The sequence below is a fragment of the Phoca vitulina genome, unplaced genomic scaffold (genome assembly GCF_004348235.1).
Source record: "Phoca vitulina isolate PV1807 unplaced genomic scaffold, GSC_HSeal_1.0 scaffold29, whole genome shotgun sequence".
Classification (NCBI taxonomy): Eukaryota; Metazoa; Chordata; class Mammalia; order Carnivora; family Phocidae; genus Phoca; species Phoca vitulina.
Genome location: NW_022589732.1, coordinates 25,037,667 through 25,055,821, shown reverse-complemented (window position 1 = coordinate 25,055,821; position 18,155 = coordinate 25,037,667). Strand labels below are relative to the sequence as shown.

At 40.9% G+C, this 18,155-nt stretch overlaps 1 protein-coding gene across 9 annotated transcripts in view; it reads right to left on the bottom strand.

Moving 5' to 3' along the window:
- Nucleotides 1-6,294: 6,294 nt before the first annotated feature.
- SHLD2 (shieldin complex subunit 2) overlaps nt 6,295-18,155 on the bottom strand; it is a 79,825-nt gene continuing 67,964 nt past the window's right edge. For all 9 annotated transcript variants that reach the window (XM_032423999.1, XM_032424003.1, XM_032424004.1 and 6 more), the window contains 3 exons: nt 14,851-15,079; nt 8,433-8,548; nt 6,295-6,578 (listed from right to left, as the gene is read on the bottom strand). In XM_032423999.1, coding sequence (XP_032279890.1) covers nt 6,379-6,578; nt 8,433-8,548; nt 14,851-15,079 — 545 coding nt within the window. In that variant the 3' untranslated portion in view covers nt 6,295-6,378. The remainder of the gene's footprint in view (nt 6,579-8,432; nt 8,549-14,850; nt 15,080-18,155) is intronic.

Below are 18,155 nucleotides of genomic sequence, written 5' to 3'. Positions count from 1 at the left end.
ACCTCGAGATCATGAAGATATTCTTCTATACTATTTTCAAGAAGTTTTATTATCTTGCCTTTCACATTTAGATATCTAGAATCTACTTGAAATAGACATTTGTATAAGTTATAATATTGGATTCAAGTTTCTTTCTTTTTTTCCATAGGATATTGAATTATCCAAGCACCGTTCATTGAAAAGATTATCCTTTTCCCCATTAGTCTGCTGCAGCACTGAGGAAATAACGTCAAGCATCTATGTACATTTGGGTCTGTTCCTGAGCTCCTTCTGCTACATTAGTGAATTTGCCTATCTTTATACTAATATCATCACGTGTCAATTACTCATTTGTAATGTCAACATCTGTTTGAGTAAGTCCTTAGTCTGGTTCTTCTTCAAGAGTGTCTTGGCTATTTGGGCATGTGGCATTTCCATGTAAATTTTAGAATTAACTTGCTAAGTCCCCCCCCCCACCACCATCTCCCAAAGAAGAAGTCTGTTGTGATTTTGGTTGGAATTGCCTTGAGTCTATAAGTCAATTCAGGGGGACCTGTCTTTAAGTATTTTAAAGTCCTCCAATCCCTGAACACAGCATAGACTTCTATTCATTTAGCCCCTCTCTAATTTCTCTATACAGTGTATGCTAGTGGATTGTGCAGGGGCTTTGTATATCTTCATTATCTTTTCCCCTGGACACTTGATTTTCTTGTACCATCATAAATGGGATTTTTTTTACATCGTTTATCTTCTAATTCTTGCTGGTATCCATAAAGTGGGTCTTCCTAAATTGACCTTGTACCCAGCAATCATGCCAAACTCACTAATGCTAATCATTTATCTCTAGATTCTTTTGAGTTTTTAATACATACAATCATAATTTTATATCTTGGTTCCAATCCTTAGATTTTAATTTCAATTTTTTGCTTTATTAATCTGGCTAGGAACATCAGGAAAGTATTGAATGTAAGTGATGCCAATGGATATCCTTATCTGATTTCTGTTCTCAGAAACATTGCCTCATGAGGCGCCTGGGTGGCTCAGTCGTTAAGCGTCTGCCTTCGGCTCAGGTCATGATCCCAGGGTCCTGGGATCGAGCCCCACATCGAGTCCCACCTCAAGTCCCACATCGGGCTCCCTCCTCCGCGGGAAGCCTGCTTCTCCCTCTCCTACTCCCCCTGTTTGTGTTCCCTCTCTCTGTGTCTCTCTCTGTCAAATAAATAAATAAAACATTTGAAAAAAAATAAAAAATAACTTAAAAAAAAAAAGAAACATTGGGGCGCCTGGGTGGCTCAGTTGGTTAAGCGACTGCCTTCAGCTCAGGTCATGATCCTGGAGTCCCGGGATCGAGTCCCACATCGGGCTCCCTGCTCAGCGGGGAGTCTGCTTCTCCCTCTGACCCTCCTCCCTCTCACGCTCTCTGTCTCTCATTGTCTCTCTCGCAAATAAATAAAATCTTAAAAAAAAAAAAAAGAAAGAAACATTGCCTCATTAAGTAAAATGTTTCCTGCAGTTGTTAGCTCCTTAGGATAAACATTGTTGAAATTTGTTGATCTCCCTCCATTGACTTAATGTATGTCTTTAGAGAAATGACATATGTTATATACTGTTTCAAGTGATTTTTCACTTAATATACTGTAAACAGCAAATCCGTGGTTTTTCTTTCATTGTTTTCCTTATTTTTTTGTTTTAGCTTTAAAATTTTTTCTGCCTGTTCTTTTTTTTACAGCTTTATGAAGATAATTCACAAACCATACAATTCACCCATGTAGAGTTAAAACTCAATGGTTTTTAGAATATTCACATTGCTTTTTATTCTTCTCAATTAATTTGTAAATCAATTTGTCAACTTGTATATGCCATCCATCAGGGACTTTGGTTAATATTGAATCGGCTCTGCAACTCGGGTCTTCTCAAGCAGCAAGAGCACAGTACAATGTCTCATTGATTCTTTTCTCTTTATATTTCCCTCGTGGTTTTTAAGTCATTTCCTTTGAATACATAAAGCCGTTCATGTTTTTGGTTTTATCTGTAAGCATGATTATTTTTATTATATTCAGAACTGTATATTATTGGTGTGTGGTAATATATTACTACATTTAAAATTTTTAAGTTTATGTTATGTTTAATTAATTTATGTTCTATGTAATTAACATGCTACTAATACATTTTTTGGTTGGTTTCCTAAGATTATTTTTCTGTGTATAACATTCCAGCCATTCAAAATAGTGACATTTTATTTAAGACTTTTTGTTACAGCTACACATTCTTTTTTTCTCCTGAAATCATGTGGCCATCATTTTTAATGCTGAACAGGCACTTCAAAAATATTAATAATACGCATATCTGGCTTTTATCTAGAACATACATATGATCAGTAAAAAAAGACAAACAACCCAATAAAATAAAGGAACAAATGACTTGAGTAGATGGTCCACAAATGAAGATGCATAGACAACAAATAAGCACATGAAAAGTTGCTCAACAGCATTAGTCATCAGAGAAACACAAACTAAAACCGTGAGCTATCTCTTCAGACCCAGTAGAATGGCTATGTGAAAATGATTGGCCCCTCCAAATGGTGGCAAAGCAGAACAACTGGGACCCTCATACATGGCTTGTGTGTAAAGTTGTACAACTTTGGAGTGCTGTTCGGCAGTTTCTTATGAAATGAAATATATACCTACCCTATAAACCAGCTATCTCAGTCACAGGTATTTATCCCCCCGCCCATACCCCAAACTGAAAACATATGTCCACAGCAAGACTTGCAAAAAAGATGTTCATAGCAACTATTCAGAACAGCCCCAAACTGGAAACAACCCAAATGACCTTTGATCAGAAAATAGATAATGTAATATATTCATACACTGGCATATTATTCACTAATAAAAAGAACGAACTACCGAGTCACATAAAAATCTGGATGAATCTCAAAAACACTGTTGTGTGAAAAAAGCAAGTCACAAAGGAATATAAACCACACGATTTTATTTATATGAAGTTCCAGAGCAGATAAAACTAATCTGTGATGATCGAAATCAGAAAAGTGCCTAGTATGGGCGGGGATTGACTGGAAGTGGAAATGAGGGAAATTTTTAGAGAGATGGAAACCTAAATTTTGATGGTAGTATTGGCTACATGAATGTATATATTTGTCAAAATTCAGCAAACTGTACATTTAAGATCTGTGCATTTTACTCTGCATAAATCTTAATTTAACTCTGGAAAAAACAATCTGATTGGCCCAGCTTGAGTCAGGTATCCTACTGTCTGTGAGAAATCGGTTTTTGCCAAGGAATCAAACCAAATATAGACATGGACCAGAGAAGGGGTATCATTGTGGGCTCGGCTGCCACCCCATGAAGTATCTACAGCTAGTAGGTGGTGTTAATTTCTGTGATCAAAACCATATTACCTTTTTCTATATTTGGTAAGTAATCTTTTTAATATAGGGAATTTGTGTTCTTCAGAAATTAGGGAAATTTTCCTAGTAATTCCATCAGATAAAAACAATCATAAAGGAGAAAGTAAAACCAGGCCCCAGTTCCCCACCCAGAGTATTCATGATATCATTTTGGTGAGATTCTTCCACACGGTATGATCACAATGTTACATAACTTAAATTGCACTACACACATTATGTAAATAAGGGCAATCCCTCAGTTTGTCTGCTGTCCGGTTATGCAGAGAATTTGCTGACCTGCTGCCTTGTGCACATCTGGGCGTGGAGTGAAGTGAGTCAGAGAGAGAAGTTGGGGTGAAGAGAAGAGCTGACATCTGGAGGGAGTTGAGGGGTGGAAGAGACGAGGCAGGAGCATGATCTCCCCTGACAAGAAACGGTGCAGATGCTGTGTAAGAAGGAGAAGCCCTCCGAAGAACTCCGGCATGCGTTCTAGAAAGAGCAACATTGGGTGCTTGCTGCTCAGAAGGCACCAGCAGTCAGGATCCCCCCAAGAGAGGACCATGATGGGAGCTGGTTTGTCATGAAACCCTTGTCCCCTGTCCTGTTTCCTCCCTGCCCTCAGTCCCTGCAGGAGCTGGGCCTTGGGGGACAGGGAAGGGACTGGGGAGAAGTGGTCTCACTGCCAGTTCATGCCCTCCTCCAGCCCCAGGCCGCCAAGTGGGAGCAAAGGGAGAGATGTCTTAGAAGCAGACAGCTCACCCTTAGCAAATGTATTCCTTGAGTGGGTGGAGTTCACTTCCTGATGACGAACCAGGTTTAAGACCCCCAAAGACAGAATAACAATTAATTGGCAAACCTCCTCCCTCTCCCCTATTTCTCACCCTATTGGCCTTAAAACAGGGGCTAGGGTTAAAGTCTCAGAAAAGATGAACGCTTTATTTATTCTAATTGTTCCGATTTGGGAACCATATCGCACCATCTCGAGACCATCCAGGACGCAAATTCATCATTTAAAATGAAAGACACAGGGATGGCATATTTTCTGTTTCACTCTATGTTGTTCTGAGAAAGTAGAGATATTTTCTTCTAAGAAAGCCATGTTAACAGCCTGTGGTCCCCCATTCAGGTAAACCTAAATTAATGGAAGACTAGTTATAAACAACTTAAGACAGGAGAACTGTCCCTCTCAGCTGAACTGTCAGATAAAAAATGTGATTTACCTAAAATGTCTGCCAGACATAAGACTGCTGGATTGGCTGACATTCTTAGGCTACCTGATTTTTATAAAAATTTGTGGAGTAGGTTAAATATACTTACCTGTACATCATGGGTAAGGAATCACCTGGCAGCTATGGCAGTTTAAATTAAATACATGATAATTTCCTCAGGACAGAAGGAAGTTATTTTCAGCCCAAATAAGGGTTCCAGAAGTATGGGTTAACCTATGAACTATGGACCAAAATCTGTGAAGAGATATTGGTGTGACCTGGTGCTCTTGGTCTCACTTAAAATGGCTTAGAGACTTCTTCCCAAAAGGGTGTGAAGAGCCATCTATTCCAGGGGGCTGTGTTTTGGTTGATAAAAGGATTAGGCCGCATCTTGAGGACAAAGTGGGGAAGGCAAGTTTAAGAGAACAGCGCTCTTGGTAGGCTTACACTGACTGGCAAATTTTATATCAGAATTCCAGATTTGCTTCTACTGTGCTTATAGTTGAAAGAGCATGGCTCAGAAGACATCAGCTCTGGGCTTGAGATTCGTCACCCATCACGTGAATTATCTGGGAGAGCCAACTATCTTGTTTCTCTACGTACAACACGGGGACAGCTCTTTTTCTACCCACCTTACTGGGTGCAGGCAATCATTTGATTTAATCCCTTCCTTCCCAGGAATTAACTCACTAAGTAGAGCGCTTGTTCCTACCTCACCTCCTTCGCCTCTTTTGGTCAAGGATCCTTCTGAGGATTTGCTGAGAATGACTGACCTCCTCCATAGAAAGATGTACTTTTGTGTGTGTGCACTCTCACACACATTTTTACATATTATTTTTGGGAGAATCACAAAACTCCTGAGGTTCAAGTTAAAAAAAAAAGCATCCCTAAATTAGAGAAAACAAGTACAATGAACCAAAATAATTTTTAAAAGCACATGTATGGTAAAACAAACATGTTCATTTGGTCACGAATTTAGTTTTTTTCAAGCAATATTTTTAACCTATTAACCCTCAGCATACTCCAGACTTCCAGGTTAGGCGCCCTTCCACATTTCCTCATCAGTGACTACTATTTTATACGGGCTTCTTCTATAATCCTAATGAGAGAACAAATCACTAAATGTTTGTTAATAAGTAAACTCAGTAAGGCACTGAGATCCTAGAAATGAACTAACAACATGACTCTCTTCCACCTTTTATAAAACGAGTTGAAGCAGGATCTGTTTCCTTCATTTTCATTGCTTCTTTATAGAAAGACATGCTTGTCTTGAACTTGTCTAAACACAGGCTTATACAAACTAACCCATTACCATGTATAATTACAACCGAGGAAATCATTTCACATTGACAGTTTATTAAAGGGAAAGTGCTGAGAGTTTGTGAGCATGACAGAAAGCCACTCCGGAGGAAATGTCTTTTGTCTGTGTCCTGGGTCCTTAGTAGAGCACTGGAATGGAGCAGGGACCAACAGAGTGAACTTCCCAGGGAAGTGCTACATATGGCCTTTATTGCCAGATCCTTCCTCTAGAAGCAGGAAAGGAAAAGACCAAACAACAGACAGAAAACCTCACAGAATGTTCCTAGAAAAAAAGTTTTAATTTATATATTTAATACAATTCTCTTTATAAAAATATATATATATTAAAATACAATATATTTTAATATATATACATATAAAATATATATATATAATGCCCAGGTAAAGCCCTGTCATTCATTTCTCTCGAAAGGCAAATCAGTTCAGTCATCTTCCTTGAAGTACCGGCCACGTCCCCCTCCGGTCTCAGAGGAGGGCACTGGGTATAGGCTTGCCACTGTCGGGATAAAAATCCAGTAGGGAGAACTCTTGTTGCAGCGGGCAGCTGTTCTCATCCAACACGAAGAGGCTCTGCGCCTTCACCGTGCAAGGGGTGCCGCCGCCGGCCACCAGCGAGTGGATCAAGTCAGCGGCCACCATGGCGTAGGTGATCTCTGCGGGAGGTGCTGAGGAACACGGAAACACGCAGCTCTTAGGCTCCCTGCCCGCACGCCAGAAACGCACACAGCCAAGGGGTCACTGTCCCCCTTGGTTCTCAAGCCCCGCACCCACCGGAAATTTCCCTTTCTATCTCCTCTCCTTCTAGTCACAGGTGCTGAAGATGCTCTAGAATGAGGACCCGCCATGCCTGCTGATCGAGGACAGGCTGCTCAGAGTGACGGCATTTCCTATTACGGCTCAGCTCTTGGCTTCTTAAAACAACAGAGGAAAGAACTGACGTTAACATCTTCCTAAGTCAAGCCTGACACAGAAAGAGCGTGTCCATGTCAGAAAAGTCATCTTCTTTATCCAGTCGACAGCTCTTACCAGTTATCTAGATAGTTTATACAACGGAACCCTGAGTCAGTGACTTAATGAATATCAAATCTTGATAATATAAAAATACTGAAATTACAGATAGATGTCACTGTATTTTTGCACTTGTCTCATAGTCTTCCTTTTTTTTAGGCTATCAAGTCCAGGTCCTGAGCCGGGTGCTCGATGCTAGGCTGGCCAGGCATGACCAGCCACTCAAACTACACTCGTTCCCTGACCAACACCACCCACCCCTCTTGAGTTGGGTCTGTGGACTCCCAGGTAGCCAATCACATTTTTGGAGGTGAGGGAATTCTCTACAATACTTAAATCTTTTGTATTTTCACTTGGATAAGCTAAAAAAGAAAATCAAGATTAGTGATAATTTGAATGGTCTGATGCCCACTTTATAACTGGTGCCCACAATTTCACTTAGGGTTGCAATTTAATTAATGACAGGAAGTACAACTTTGACTCGGAAATGGGCAAAACGTGAACATAGACTTGATCTGAGAACAGTTCTCCTCTGAGAAGTGGAGGCTAACTGGTATTGTGCCAAAAACGAAAAGACAAGACTGAAAATACAACAAAGAACACTGACAGAAGGAACAAAACAGCCAGAAGAATGAATGGTAATAAAGACAGTGAATAAAAAAGGACAGACAGACTTCCGCTTAGGATGTGGAAAGCTGGAAAGAACATGGCTCCAACCTTAACAATTACTAGAAACACTGAAGACACTACAAGATCACAATTTGTGGAGCCTCTAGGAGAGCCGAGGCAGGGAGGCAGCCAAGCCGGCTGAAATGAGAGGAGACAGCAGGAGCACAGGGTTACGGCGGCGAGCTCAGAAAGAAGACACATCCACCCAACAAGCAAGAAGAAGAATGCGCTACAATTTTTCATGACTTGCTGAAAGCCAAGTGTGGGCCAGTGTCTCAGGCAAGGGGAGTCTGCACCCTGGCGGGCTCTTCTCGTCCCCACCAGGTGCTCACAAGCCTGGACGGAGGGCAGGACATAGAGAAAGCTTCCAAACATGGTGAAGTCTGGAGAAAGGGAGGGAGAAGCTGCCACAAGGGAAAACACAAAACACCATTCCGGACGCTCCTTTAAGGAAAGAGAGCCTTAAACTGCTGGAGGAAGGTCGGCAAAACCTATTGCCCCAGGGCTGAACATGGAGGAAAGATAAAAGAAAAATCCCTCCATCCCTGGGGGAGGGGCAGGAAACCTCCAAGATCAAGGGCATTGGTGGTGCCCTACTGCTGGGAGAGGGGAGGACTGCAAAAGACCCGCAGAGACGCAAGGCTGAGCATGGCTGTCATGGTAGGTGAGAGCAAGGCTTATCTTCCAACTTCATCCTCTTTGTTCCACTCAGGCTTTTGCACTGACAGGAAAAAAACCTTAATTTACAGTAGAGTGTTCTTTCTGTTCCAGTATACTGTCAACACCCCTGAAACGAGTGGTTTCACCACCAACCACCTCTTGATGGTGTGCTGACATCTTACCTATAACTCTGTTGAGCCAGTCAGGAGAAATGTTGAGAAGAATCTTCTCGATCAGCTTTGATCCTACGTGGATGCAAACCTTATATATTCCATCAGCTATGGTCATTACAGCTGGCCTACAAAACAGTAAATAACATGTGACCTTCAATAACATGTTCAAATTAAAGAAACACTTAAGTACCATGTAATTTCAAAGAGCACTGGGTTTTTATGCAGGGTTCATCTTAATTCCTAAAACAACTCTAGGACGTTCTGAAACATCCTAGAAAAAAAAAAGAAGGGTTTTTTTTTTCTTTTTAAGAATTTCAAATGACGGGGCGCCTGGGTGGCTCAGTCGCTGAGCATCTGCCTTCGGCTCAGGTCATGATCCCAGGGTCCTGGGATCGAGCCCCGCATCAGGCTCCCTGCTCGGCGGGAAGCCTGCTTCTCCCTCTCCCACTCCCCCTGCTTGTGTTCCCTCTCGCTGTCTCTCTCTCTTTCAAATAAATAAATAAAATCTTTAAAAAAAAATTTTTTTTCAAATGACAAATTAATAAATTTGATTTATTCCATATTCATTTTAAAATTTCAGATACTAATATAAGAAAACATTTTTACACTGTTGTATAAATTATTCTTAGAAATAAAAATAAAGATAATAATCACAATATTTCACAATCACAATTTCAAGTTCTTTTTCCCCACTGGATTCTTTCCTATCAAAACCAGACTGTTTTGCAAGTAGATCAATAGGGAACTAGATAAATCATGTTCAGTACGGGCTACAGTGGAGTACTATGTGGCTGTTAAAAGAATGACGAAGGTTTATAAGTGCTATTAGGGAAGGAAGGCCATGATGTGCTCTATGGAACAAACTATGAATAAAACAAAATGGATAATATTCTATCTATTTTTATTTTTTTAAGGATTTTATTTATTTATTTGACAGAGAGAGAGAGACACAGAGAGAGAGAAAGCACAAGCAGGGGAAGCAGCAGAGGGAGAGGGAGAAGCAGGCTTCCCACTGAGCAGGGAGCCGGATGCGGGGCTCCATCCCAGGACCCCGAGATCATGACTTGAGCCGAAGGCAGACGCTTAACCGACTGAGCCACCCAGGAGCCCCATATCTATGTATTTTTAAAGAAAGGCATATACATGTGCTGGTATGAAGAATATACAAAAACCTCCTACGAGCAAGGAAGTAGCACTGATGGTGGAGGGGTGGATGGGGAGAAACTTGTTGCTTTATATCTTCCTCTACAGTTTGCATTTTTACCATGGTCATATTACCTCTTTTAAAGATTAATTAATTGTTAAAAATAAACTGAGAACAGTTTTTTTTTTTTAAAGATTTTATTTATTTATTTGAGAGAGGATGAGAGGAGAGAGAGAACACATGAGAGGGGGGAGGGTCAGAGGGAGAAGCAGACTCCCCGCTGAGCAGGGAGCCCGATGCGGGACTCGATCCCGGGACTCCAGGATCATGACCTGAGCCGAAGGCAGTCGCTTAACCAACTGAGCCACCCAGGCGCCCGAGAACAGTTTTTTTTTTTAATCTGAGAGAGAGAGAGAGAAGGAGTATAAGTGGAGGAAGGAGCAGAGGGAGAGGAACAAGCAGACTCTGTGCTGAGCGGGGAACCCGGCACAGGGCTTGATCCCATGACCCTGAGATCATGACCTGAGCTGAAATCAAGAGTCAGACCCTCAGCCAACTGAAACACCCAGGGGCCCTGAGAACAGATTGTAGAAACAGACTCATTAATATAGAGGAATTTCATTTAACAGCTCAAACAACACTACTGATTTTCCCTCAAAAAACCTACTTCCCCTTTTACCCATATGATGATTCTAGGTCTTTCCTCTTTCTCCATGCTCTCTCTGTTCCTCCATTCTTTATTTCAGCAAATACATACTCAATATGTACTATGTGCCAAGCACTGGGCTAAGCACTGGGTACACAAGAGCAAACAAGACAGATCTGCTTCCTTCACTCGAGGAGCATAAGAGTTTAGTGGGACAAAAAGACAATAAGCGTTTTAACAATGGTGCTGTGCCAAGATAATTCAACAGGGATAGAATCGTCTTTTCAACAAATCATGCTGGGACAACTGGATATTCGCATGTAAAAAAATGAAGCTGGACCCCTTCCTTACATTAACTCAAAATACATCATGGACCTATACATAAAGAGTTAAAACTATAAAATTCTTGTAAGAAAATAAAGGAGTAAATCTCCATGATCTTGGCTCAGGAATGATACCTTTCTTAGATACAGATACCTTTGAAAAGCACAAGCAACAAAAAGAAAAACGGATAATAAAAAATGTTGGCAAGGATGTGCAGAAACTTCATATATTCCTGGTGAGAATGTAAAGTTGTGCAACAGTTTTGAAAACCAGTTTGGCAGTTCCTCGAAAAATTAAACATAGAATTACCATACAACCCAGCGATTCTAAAACACATATCCACTAAAAATTTGTACACAAATCTTCACAGCAGTACTATTCATAACAGCCAAAATGTGGGACCAATCCAAATGCTGAGTTGGGGGAAGAGGGGAAGTGACTGCTAATGGAAATAGGGCTCTGGGTGATGAAAATGTCTCTAAGAATGGACCGGAGGGACGGTGCACAACCCTGTGAATATACTAAAACCAGGGATCATACATTTTAGATGGGTTCGTTTGATGCTACGTGAATTCTAGCCCAGTAAAGATGTTTTTTAGAGAAGATGGCATACAACTAGACAAGTACAAATTGCAGTGAGTACACACACGGTGCCGTCACAGAAAATAAAGGGGGGATTAAGAAGGTCCCTCTGAGGGCACGTTCTGCATGGAGCACTGGGTGTTATGCACAAACAATGAATGATGTAATGTATGGGGATTAACATAACAATAAAAATTTTTTAAAAATAATAAAAAAAAAAAAAGAAGGTCCCTCTGATGTAGTGCCGCTTAAACTAAGACGTGGAGTCGTTAAGCGTCTGCCTTTGGCTCAGGTCGTGGTCCCAGGGTCCTGGGATCGAGCCCCGCATGAGGCTCCCTGCTCAGCGGGAAGCCTGCTTCTCCCTCTCCCACTCCCCCTGCTTGTGTTCCCTCTCTCGCTGTGTCTCTCTCTTCAAATAAAAAAAAAAAAAAAAAACTAAGACGTGGAGTCGGGCGGAGGGAAGAACATGCAAGAAAGCGCAAGGAGAAAAACATCGGGGTGACCAAGGAACCGAAAGAAGGCCAGGGGGCTGGAACACAGGGAGCAAGGGAAAGCATGGCAGCAGAGTGTAAACGGAAACTACCGGGAGGTGTTTTAAGTCAGGCAGTGATCACCCGTCAGCTGTGTAGAGAATGGACAGAAGGGGGCCAAGGCCGAAGGAGGCCAACTAAGAGACCACTACTCTGATAGTTGGAGCAAGACCTAGCAGCGGCCCGGACTAGGCCCATGTGCTTCGGGACCAGGAGGTCCTGACTCCCTGTTCTGGTTTCATGATAACTGAGGTTCTGGCAAGGCCAGGTAAACAAGATGCCACATGCTCTGCAATGTGTGGGGTACCCTAACAACGAGAAACTGTCCTGCCTGAAATGTCACTAGTGCCCCTGAGGTTAAGGAACAGTGGAGATGGAAAAAAGAGGGTGAATTTGTGATACGGTTTTGGATGAAAATTCATAGGACTTGCCAGTAGATTAGACATGGGAGGTAAGGAAAAAGGAATGATTCAAGGGCTATGTGCAGGTTTATAGGTTAATGGGGTAGACGGTGATGCCATGTACTGGGAAGTATGAAAATGGGAAGAACCCAGTTTGATATAGACAGGAACAATAAGAGAGCCGAGCTCGGGTATTTTTAGTGTGGGATGCCTGAAACACATTCAAGTGGGGAATTGAGTATCTAGATACTGGAGCTTGGAGGAGAAAACCAGGGTGGAGATGCCAACGAAAGTCACCAGCACATAGGTAATCCTTTTTGCAGGTGCGAATGAGACTCAAATCATGGTATCTAATGTGGCCACTGGAAAATCAGTTCCAAGTTAAAAACAACCAACATCAAATGTAATTGGTCCACCCACAGCATGGGACTGTCATGCCATACAAATGTTCATTAGGTATTTCATAAGAGTTTTTGAGTACAAGAAGTATGCTTACATCAATCAGCATAACACCCACGTTACTAAATATTGGGTGAACATATGTGGATACCCAACTTGTTTGTTTGGGTCTTTGAAAAATAAGCAATCAGAGCTTTTTCTTATTCAGGTTGCTACTGACCTATGTAGAATCGTAAGTGATGACTCATGCAATGATTTCTGAATCACGGTACTTGATAATTTGAAGGAATCTGTCATTTAATCTCAAGATTTTCTTTTTAACAACAAAAAAATTTCTTTTTAAGGAAATCAAATAATCTGAATCCTAAACCTAAAAACAATTTAAAGGCTTTTAAATAAATAAACAAAAACAACTCTTGCTTTAGCATGTCTATCAGCATTCTAGCAACACAGAAAATTTGCACATCTTCAATGCAGTATAGTTTAGAACTATACCGTATATACCTCATACTAGGTTATACCATAGTCAGGTGATAATGATCTGTGAAGTCCTTCTCTTGAATAGTTATTCTTTTTTTTTTTTTTTTAAGATTTTATTTATTTATTACAGAGAGAGAGATAGTGAGAGAGAGAGCACAAGCCAGGGGAGTGGCAGGCAGAGGGAGAAGCAGGCTCCCCGCCAAGCCAGGAGCCCGATGCGGGGCTCGATCCCAGGACCCTGGGATCATGATCTGAGCCCAAGGCAGACGCTTAACTGACTGAGCCACCCAGGTGCCCCTTGAATAGTTATTCTTTAGACTGAAGATTCAAAGTCTGTCTTCTCCATAAGGGATATTTATTCAGTAACATTTTTGTCCAATAAATAATTACATTGATTAGGAACATTAAGAATGACATAAAATAACACACACATTCTGTAAGGAGCCTTAACTATTGATAAGAAATCAATTTTAATTAACCATATTTCTTTTTTTTTTTTTTTTAAGATTTTATTTATTTACGGGCGCCTGGGTGGCTCAGTTGGTTGGGCGACTGCCTTCACTTCAGGTCATGATCCTGGAGTCCCAGGATCGAGTCCCGCATCGGGCTCCCTGCTCAGCCGGGAGTCTGCTTCTCCCTTTGACCTTCCCCTCCATGCTCTCTCTCTCTCTCTCAAATAAATAAATCTCTTTTTTAAAAAAAAGGTTTTATTTATTTTTTGATAGAGAGAGAGACAGCGAGAGGGGGAACACAAGCAGGGGGAGTGGGAGAGGGAGAAGCAGGTTTCCCGCTGAGCAGGGAGTCCAATGCGGGGCTTGATCCCAGGACCCTGGGATCATGACCTGAGCCAAAGGCAGACGCTTAACGACTGAGCCACCCAGGCGCCCCTAATTAACTTTATTTCTTATATACCATGCATCTTAATTTAATTTTCTTTTCCATACAAGCAACTTTCAGAGTAAGAGCAAAATCTATTTACTTATTTATAACACACATATGTAAAGGGAAATAAGGTTTATGGATTAAGCTTCTGTTAATATTCTTAACGTATACCATGATAACATGCTGAATACATTTACATTTAGTTTTTAGATACTGCAGTATTTAGAAACAGAAAAGAGCATAAAACACTGATGGCTATTTTATAAAGGCATGCAATTTACAAGGTAAAAAGAAAAAATTTATCCAAGCTTTTGAACATTTATTATTTGAAAAATGTGTTTTTCACTGAGCTGGTTTGCAATTTTACCAAAGAACATTTGCAATCCTTAATTTCTAATGTGAAGCTGGGAAAACTGAGGCACAGAAAAGTTAAACATCTTATTAGCTTCCACACTGAGAGGTTAGATGATAGAACAGTTTTAACCTTTAAATTCCAATTAGATGCTAAAGTATGGAAATCAGTTTCTTATGAGCCATTTAGATCTCGGTTAAAAATATAAACCAAGTAAAAATTTTCTTCAATATAGCTGCTTGAAGATAATAAGTCTTCCAATTACTGCTTTTAAAAATCCCTGTTATGATTACTGGACAATTTTTGCTTTCATAAATAGCCATTTGTCACTCAGGGGAAAATTTTTATTCTCTTGGATTAGTTCTAGTTAGTTCTCATTAGAAAGTAAGAATTGAGGGGCGCCTGGGTGGCTCAGTCGTTAAGCGTCTGCCTTCGGCTCAGGTCATGATCCCAGGGTCCTGGGATCGAGCCCCGCATCGGGCTCCCTGCTCCACAGGAAGCCTGCTTCTCCCTCTCCCACTCTCCCTGCTTATGTTTCCTCTCTCGCTGTGTCTCTCTCTGTCAAATAAATAAATAAAATCTTTAAAAAAAAAAAAAAGAAAGAATTGATACATGCAATTTTTCGGTCACGTCCAGTCATATAATAATACATCTTTTCCATCCCAATGGCTTGCTTGGCTGCCTCACCTATAGTATAACTTCTTCAGAGTAAATGGCAAGCAGCTGTAACACTGTTTATAGATCTTGTTCTTGTCTGTTTCCAGTTCCAATCCACATTTTGCACAGCCGGTATATACAATGTCCGGAAGAGAAGAGAAGATGCTCCTCAGAGAGCTGCGGGCATTAAGAGCTATCTTCTGAGCTGCTGGGATAGGAATCACTAACTCTAAAATCTGGGCTTTGATTAGAATCACTCCTACAAGAGACAAAAAGAAGTGTGTATAAATTATAGGACCAAAATCATAACTTTAATTTATGAACATGGTTAATGATACGGTTGACTGAGTCACTTATAGTAAAGGATATGCCCGAGGACTCGTTCTTGGTCTTCCTTCCTTCACTCTTTCCCTGGACAATTTCACCTGCTTGCGGCTTCGGTGTTTACTCTGAAAAGTGAGAGGTAAGCTGCTGTTGCCCATAACTAAGAGTGAAGATATATTTGCCTAGTTTGGCTGCACAGGTGGGTGTTTTCTTCCTCCCTGTCTTCTGGAATCATGCAAAATAAGGTCTCTCCCTCTTTCAGTAGAAATCCCTTCGAAACACCTGAAACTAGCTAACATCTCTCTTCCCATCCTTCTTTTTAATTGATCATTGCTGAAAGTCAAATAGCAGGTCAGTTATTCTTCCAGTCTCTATCCAAAACAAACATACCACTAGCTTATCCTCTTTTTAAACTTTTTTTTTTCCAATTTCCCGCCCATCACCATCCATACTATGGGCACTGGTTATAGAGCACGTGAGCACCGAGAGTTCTCATTTACGAAATGTGTGACTCACCAGGACCTTGAGCATGTTCATTCACTCTCACTGGCTCATGCATTCACCTGTTAAACAAATACTGAGTTTCTTTATCTGCCAGACATTCTTTTTTTCTAATTTACCTTTGCCGTAAGGTCTATAAGTTCATCTGAGTTTATCTTCTCCCTTCCTCTCGAGATTCAGTTTAAAGCCCTTTTTAAGTCTTTGGATTTGCTTTTCTTCATCCTTTTAGCAGGTGGTACATTTCAGGTCAGGAACTCAGCCTTCTGGCTACCTATTCTCTTTTCGGGTTATCTCTTTAAGAGTCCCACTAATGGTGACTTTCCTATTCTTAAGTCCTTCTGTTTGCTTTAGTCTTTTGGCGCCCAAAGATTGTTTTATCATCTTCTCCAATCATGCCCTGTATCCCTACATGAATTACAAGAGTGTGTAGTGGTCAGCATACCCAATAAACTACGGCACACTCTAAATCACACCTTGCCGCAGACATGTTGTATCACTATTAATGAAAGAATTCAATCATTTTAGAAGAACGTTAACATCACACATTTTATAAACTTACACACTTCTATAAAAGAACTAAAAGTTCATGATTAATGAGGACTCTGCTTCCAAGGGGCTTACAGCCTGCTGGGCACTGACATTCTGCTGATGGCAGGACCGGATGCTGAGTAAGCACTTTCATTTCTTGACGAGGAGCCGGGCGCAGCTTCACCCCATCCAGCTTCTGTTAAGCTTTGTTAAGACAGCAGACCCTCTTAGGAAATTCTCCCATGTTGAGCTCCCTATCTCACTCCTTTTATTTAACTATGAAGCAGGTTAGGAAAAAATTACTTGTACTCCCACATGCTCTCTCCATTTCTGTCTTAAAAACACATAAACAGGGGCACCTGGGTGGCTCACTCATTAAGCGTCTGCCTTTGGCTCAGGTCATGATCCCAGGGTCCTGGGATCAAGCCCCACATGGTGCTCTCTGCTCAGCGGGGAGCCTGCTTCTCCCTCTCCCACTCCCCCTGCTTGTGTTCCCTCTCTCGCTGTGTCTCTCTCTGTCAAATAAATAAATAAATCTTAAAAAAAAAAAAAACACAGAAACTACGAATTCAGCCCTCAGAGCTGAACATAAAGAGAATGAAAATTGGCTAAAAGGCCCTCTCTGAACACAGCCTACCAGGGACTGACTGTAACAACACAAAGTTTTTGCGTGGTTTACCAATGGGGGGCCCATCTCCAGCATTTGCAAGGATATTCCCAATCCCCAGCCTCATTCCCCAAACCAAATCTTCAGAGCTGTGAGCACCTATTTTATTAGTGTTCACGATGGTGATTTTGATTTTAAAATCTAATTCTACATCTTCAATTCCAGGAGGTAGCTGCTCGGTGTAAGCGGTAGCCAACAGAGCTGACTTTTCCGTGACACCAAGTTAAATGGAGCTCCCCACTGCCTGTGTGTAGTTAAGACCTTCCAATAAAGAAAACTCTAGGCCCACAGGGCTTCACTGAGAAAGTCTACCAAACATGTAGGGCAGAAAACATTCTAATTCTAAACAAACTCTTCCAGAAAACTGGAGAGGAGGAACTACATCCCAACTCATTCCATGAGCATTATTCTAATTCTATTCCAAAAGCAGAAAAAGCTATTACAAGAAAAAAAAAAACACTACACATATCCTTCATGAACACAAACATAAAAATTCTTAACAAATGTTAGCAAATTAAATCCAGCAACATAGAAAAGGGACACATCATGACCAAGTGGGGTTTACCCCATAAATGCAAAGCTGTTTTTTTTTTTTTTTTAAAGATTTTATTTATTTATTCATGAGAGACAGAGAGAGAGACAGAGGCAGAGGGAGAAGCAGGCTCCTCGCGGAGCAGGGAGCCCGATGTGGGACTCGATCCCAGGACCCTGGGATCATGACCTGAGCCGAAGGCAGACGCTTAACCGACTGAGCCACCCAGGCGTCCCTGCAAAGCTGTTTTAACATTCAAAAAGCAATCAATGTAATTACATTAAAAGATTGCAAAAGAAAAACTCTATGATCATCTCAATCGATGGAGAAAGAGCATTTGATAAATTCTAACACCCATTCTTGATAAGAAAAAAATTTTTTTCAGCAAACTAGGAATAAAAGGCAACTTCATCAGCCTTATACAAAGCATTGAGGAAAACTGTAAGCCAAAGTCATACTTAATAATGAAAGAACGAATGTTTTCTCCCTAAGATCAGAAATAAGGTAAAAACGTTTGCTCTTACAACTTTTTTCAATATTAGAGAAGTCATCAAGTGCAAAGGGGTGAGAAAAATAAATAAGGGGCATCCAGACTGGAAAGGAAAAAATAAAACTGTCTTTCTTCACAGATGTAGAAAATTCAAATCTACCAAAGAGTTACTATTGAGCTTAGTGAGTTTAGCAAGGTTACAAAAGACAAGATCAATATACAAAAATCACTATATTTCTACACAATAGCAACAAACAATTGAAACTGAAATTTTAAAAAGCACCAATTATAAT